At 40.7% G+C, this 6,000-nt stretch overlaps 1 protein-coding gene across 3 annotated transcripts in view; it reads right to left on the reverse strand.

Annotated features, from left to right (window-relative positions):
* The window catches only part of kat6a (K(lysine) acetyltransferase 6A), a 42,260-nt gene extending 36,461 nt beyond the window's left edge, over positions 1-5,799 (reverse strand). For 2 of the 3 annotated variants that reach the window (XM_084113434.1, XM_084113432.1), the window contains exons 1-2: positions 5,659-5,799; positions 2,400-3,686 (exon numbers count right to left, since the gene is read on the reverse strand). In XM_084113434.1, coding sequence (XP_083969560.1) covers positions 2,400-3,029 — 630 coding nt within the window. In that variant the 5' untranslated portion in view covers positions 3,030-3,686; positions 5,659-5,799. Of the gene's footprint in view, positions 1-2,399; positions 3,687-5,350; positions 5,586-5,658 lie in introns of those variants that run through there. The other variant, XM_084113433.1, reaches the window with a different exon arrangement.
* Between the last annotated feature and the right edge of the window lie 201 nt (positions 5,800-6,000).

Below are 6,000 nucleotides of genomic sequence, written 5' to 3' on the forward strand. Positions count from 1 at the left end.
CTGTCAAAACGCGCACACACACACTGAAAGCCTGTCATGATATACGTGATATATATTTTTCGCCATTTCACTCACTAAAATTGAATAAGAATGATCAGGGAACTGAGTGAAATGCTTCACACTGACAAAAAGCTAAAGAGAATAAACGACAAACCAATTGAAAAACTTTGCCTGGTTAGTGAACATTAGGGATGCACCAATATGAAAATTTTGCATTTTATTATCCAATAACCGATAATTATTTAAAGTCGATAATCGATATATTGGACAATAAATCTAAATACACATTTTTATATAATTTTTGAGAGCCTGATTACAAAAACAAAAGTCTCAACATTAAAAGCTATGTCCCAAACACTTCCAAATAAATCAAACATATACAGTACAGAAGCCAAGTCTGAACCAGTGTAAGTTCTAAAATTAATTTTACACTCTATGGCCACTTTCTTTCAATTAAAAAAACACGCCTAAATAATGCAAACAAGTCACTGGACACCATTACTTATGTATAAAGAATCAAAATACATGACATAAACAAAATTACAACATAAACATAATATTACAACTTATATCTGCAAAAAATGACAAATGCACAAGTGAACTTGAACTAAAATACGTGCTAGTCAGAATGTGTAACTCCTCCTGTTGTGGATGCGCTCTTTTCCGTAACAACGCACTGAAACACGGCAATTAAACCCAAAGAATTCACAACGTTTTATTACAATAGTGTTCTCATTATAATGTTATGTCCCAATCATAGTTTGTCATCCATTGCTGTTTGAGCTGCATGCGCTGAAGCTAAAGATGATCACCGGTGCACTTTACTACCACGTTATTTCTAAACCAAACACATCCTATATGAGATAAATCAGATATATACACAAAATAAACAATGCTACAACTTATAATTGCACAAAACAAATAGCTGCGAATGCACAAGCAAACTTAGTCATGAAGTCAAAACTCCGTTTTGGATGCGCTCTTCCCGTAACAACACTCTAAACAATGGGCAAACAAAGAATTTTATGCAGCCTAGGCTATATGAGAGAGTTGCCTTGCACATGTTGCACTTAACAGTATTTTCCTTTTCAAAGTGATTCAAAACCATCATGGCAAACCGTGCAAAAAATGTCTCAGCTGAAGGAAATAATCCATTATTTATCGGCTTTAATATATTGGCCACATTTTCTTATCGGGTCGATAATGATAGCATTAAAAAGGATCATTTATTGGCCGATACCCTAGTGCATCTCTAGTGAACATCGTTCAACGTGTTGGTTTTTTGACGGATATTTTTATGCAAGAATTACGCATTCTGATTTCTGACATTCCTGATTTTAATATTTTCAATAATTTTCTATTCTTGACTGATCTTTTTTTCATAATTTTGGCAATAGATGAACTGTTAAATTATTGATTATTGATCTTGAGAGATGAGTCCTTGTAGTTGTCCAATTTGACACTCACATGCTGATGTAATATATATTATAAACATGACGATTTTTATAAAATGTAGTTTGACCACTATCTTAAATAAGTCTTTGGTAAAACGTTTTAAACCATGAACCAAACCAACCAGCTACGAAGTGAATCGCAACATTACAAATTTGATTTGAAGCAAAAACATATTTCAAAATCAGACAAAAAGCCAACAAACAACACTGTGTACTTAACGACTTTAGTGAGGGAAAGAACTACAATCCCATGAAGCATTGCGAATGAAAAATAAAACTATTCATTTAAAGTTTTTGATTTCATCTATACAAACAATAGGCTATATTTTTAATTTATTGCAAAATAAGTATAATATACAAATTATATAAAATAAAATTTGAGACCGTAGGGAGACAAACTCGATAACATCATTTGTGGTGCTTCATAAGAGAGGGCTGACCTTCAGGGTTCTCATTTTTTGCGATCTGCTTGCTGCGACTCTGATTGGTGGAATTTTCTTATAGCATCATGATTAATGTAGCCTAGTTTCCACAACGAATTCCGCTGTTAATCACGATTATATAAAAAAATATGCTTGTAAACCTTAAACAGACAGCTGCATATAACACTGATTAACAACCTTGTTGCTCACAACTGTCTGACTTTTAAGAATTATAAGTTATTGTTAAAAATCAGTTTTCAAACCCAACTGTTGCACTCTATAGAAAATGTCAGAAATGTAACATGCACTATATGTGGATGCCTTTAACATGCTCAATTATTTCTGGACATTTTAGCAATTGTAAGAAATCCATTTGCCAACTCAAATCATGCCACAGCTGAGAGCCGGTTTTTGAAACAGAAGTGAAATATGTAAATATAGGTCATCAGAAAAGGAAACTGAAAGTTTCAAAAGTTTCAATACACGCTGCAAACATCAAAACATCCAAAAAACTTCAGCTCACCCGATCTTGTTCGTGGGGCAGCAGACGCACCGGAGGCAGAGAATCCAGAGACACGCAGCCCGTCCCGTCATTATGAGAACTCCTGCTTACCAACCGGAAGAGCGGTCCTTGTTTTACCACCCGCCCGTGAGCTGCGGCCCGCTTCAGAGCAAGCCGGAGCTGCTGGTGGAAAATGCCTGGCCCCATAGAGCCACTGCCAGACAGATAACCTGCAACGTCTGCCTGGCATTTCAGAAAGCGTTCGATGCTCTTTAGGGATGATCCACCAGGTTCGTGAAGCCCCTCCAGAGAGCGCTTTATGAGTTTGTTCCAGTCCAAGCCTGGTTTTTTGCTGGAGCTGGAGGTGCTGGAACTGCCTCCACCTCCTGCCGCCCTGGGTTTTGGGAGCGATAAACGTCCAGGGTTATCGGGGTCCTTGTATGAGTTGAGCCCCTTGTTGGACACCTTGAGTATGGAGCCATCTTTAACACTGAGCTCGAGGTGCTCCAGAACCGTCTTGCGGTCAAGCCCATGGGACATTGACACAGCATTGCAGATGCGCTCTTCGGACGGCCGCTGTTTTTGCTTTTTCACCTTCTTGATGGCTTCCAAGATCCAGGTGGTGTATAACGGGTTGGCCAGCTTCACCATGGCTGCTGTAATACCGCTGGGCAAAAGCCCAACACACTCTCACAACCGTTAGGGAGCACCCAGCGGCCTCAGCCCTGGCGCTGCCTCAACGTCGTTGTCCTCCTCTCTCTTCTTCCAGGAGGCTATCCTTTGTCCCGGGGAGGTGTAGTAAGTCTCTCTGTGCCTGAGCAGGAGCTGTTAGTGAGGGAGCCGATCACCATAGCATAGGCTCCCTAAATCCCCCCCCCCAACCTCGAAAAGATTCCCCTAACCCAGTGACCCTTCCTCCTGAAGGGCTGCCACACCAAAGCAAAGAGGTGAGGTATGCAACAGGCGGACACAACAGCTATTCCAAGAGAAAAAGTTGCAAGAGCCTTGGGTGTCGTCTTATTTGCCCGTCTCAAAAGCAGTCAGTAAAGTAGAATCCTCGATTCTGACGGTTAGTGTTATCCGTTTAGATGGAGCATCATCGTTGAGAATTGTGGCAGCACTTTCGGAGAGTTTCGGTTTCTTCCGTTGGGGAAACGTAAGTGTGAAAATACTGTCCAGCAGTTCGTTCCTTCCTTGTTGATCCTCCTAGCGCTGTTGGAACAAGCGGTCCTGAGCAGAACTCTCACTCCAGGAAGCGACGTAGACTGACCATCTTCCTATTGGGTATTCTTCAGAAATTCCTGCAACCTGCACACACAAAAAAAACATGAAAAGGATCAGTATCTGAAAAGCACACAAAACAACCAACAAAACTATTGAACACTCATCAATATTAATCATCCAGCACATAAAAAGGGCCGAAAACAGAAACAGGTAAAATATCTCTATGAATTAAATGCACAATGACAGCAAACTAACTCCACATCACACTTCAGAAATGTTTGGGTCACACTTTATATTAGGTGTGTTATTACCATGTACTTATGTTACTAAAATAAATATATATTGGTACAATGTACTTATTGTCTTTGTGTGTTATTGCAAAATACTTTTGCTGCTATTGAGGTGGGATACTGTTAAGGCTACTGAAAGGTTGTATGGTTAGTTTAGTTTTAAGGGTGGATCAACAGTGCAATTATAGATGTAACTATATAAATTAATTACAGATGTAATTACATGCACTCATACAGGTAATTTTAAATACAAGTACAACATCAAAACATCCATGTACACAATAAGTGCATTGAAATGTTAGCACATAGTAGTTAAAAACACTTCATATAAAGTGGATCTGAAGGGTGCACTTTACATTTTTAAACCAAGTTAGGCTTTGGTTTAAACAAGTTTAAGCCAATATTATCAACAATAATAGAACACTTTATTTTACAGTATCCCTGCTACACATGCACTGACTATAGTAATAACAGTAAATCATGGATAATTACAAGCAACTAACCCTTAACAAATCGAAACCTTAATACTATAGTAAATCCAAATATTACTTAGTACTTATTTGTGTAATTACACTATAACAATGACACCCTAATATAAAGTGTAACCCAAAAATCTAAACAAAAACAAAACAACTGGCAAAGGAGTACTGCCTAATAAACAGTTAAAAATACACTATTTTCAATGACAGCAGATCAGTGACACAAGGGTTATATTAAAAAATATGTCTCACAACCAGAGTTCCTGAAACATCCTTTTTTTTAAAGTTATATGACTGAAAGAAAAAAATAATGCGCACTGTTCTATTATTATAACTTCAAACATAAGTTGAGCAACTTCACAACACCTATGACAGATGGTCAGTTAGAAATCATCTGTAATGAGGTGCTAATCACATGTCAAACTGCAGCAGAAAGGAAAGCACGTAATAAATGTCAACACATGGCTAGTAGTAAACAAAACAGAAACGGTTCTTGAACGTTGAAAAATGTAAACAATATTACAAACAGCAGTTTGATAGTGGCTAAACACCAGTAAATATACTTTACTAAAGATTATTAAGGCATATTTTCCCATCCCAAACGATGTAAACTTTGAAGTAACGAAGCCAGTGCACTGAGCGGATGTTGTTAGCTCCAAAACACAAGCAACGTGCAGCTGAGAATAAGGACAATGTTTCCTCCATTCCTCTCAGCGCCTGAGATTTCACACCATAACAATCTGAAAAAGGACATTTTTCTAGAACTTTCCAACCTCATATTCCGTTAAGAAACATCGCGGCCTAAATGAAAACACAATGCCCGTAACCAGTGGCTACCGCGGTTAGCGCGCCTCAGCCGTTACAAAAAAGGGACGCCAAGATTCCTTCCTTCCTTCCTTCCCTCGCGCCAACGTTTGACACGGCCGCGCGCGGCCTCAATCTCTGCCTCGGATAAGCGCATGACAAAAAAAATCCTCACGCGAGATGTTCAACTGCTCCTCCGCGCTTCCTCCACCATTTTCTCCTCCACTTCCTTCCCCGCTTACTGTAACCTACCCTCCCTACCCAACAGGAGAGCCTGCGGTGGTGGTAGCGGAGGAGACGAGGCCCGTGAGGGAAGTAGTTAGGCCTCGGCTAGCTCCCCCCCACCCTCCCCCTTCATCTCCGCGTACCCCCCGTTCCCTCTACCTTCTCCCGCTCCTTCCCTGAAAGGCAGAACCACGAGTCCAGTTCGGGCTCTCGAGCCGAGAGCATTTTGAACGCTGCGTGTAATTGTGAGCTACTCACCAGAATTTCGGCTCGAGTGGCCGAGGAGAATGTGCCAGAAAGCGTTCGAAACACAGACAACAACAAGCCCGAAAAATGCAGCCAGAGAGCAGTGGCTCCAGAGCTGACGCCATCTTTGAGTGAAACAGGAGCTTTGCGGGTGGGGGAGGGGGGAAACAGTCGGCGCTAGGGAGCGTCTGCATCGTGCGAATCCGAGTGAGAGAGGGAGAGGCATGGGATAAGAAAGGGACTGCAGCGGGAGGAGAGAGGGGGGATACGGCTGCACACATCTGAAGGGCGAATGTCCGTTGATTCTGCGTGAAATGGAAGAAAGGGACAGATGGTAGAGCGGAAAAAAGAAAA

The sequence above is a fragment of the Abramis brama genome (genome assembly GCF_963993115.1).
Source record: "Abramis brama genome assembly, chromosome: 5".
Lineage (NCBI taxonomy): Eukaryota > Metazoa > Chordata > Actinopteri > Cypriniformes > Leuciscidae > Abramis > Abramis brama.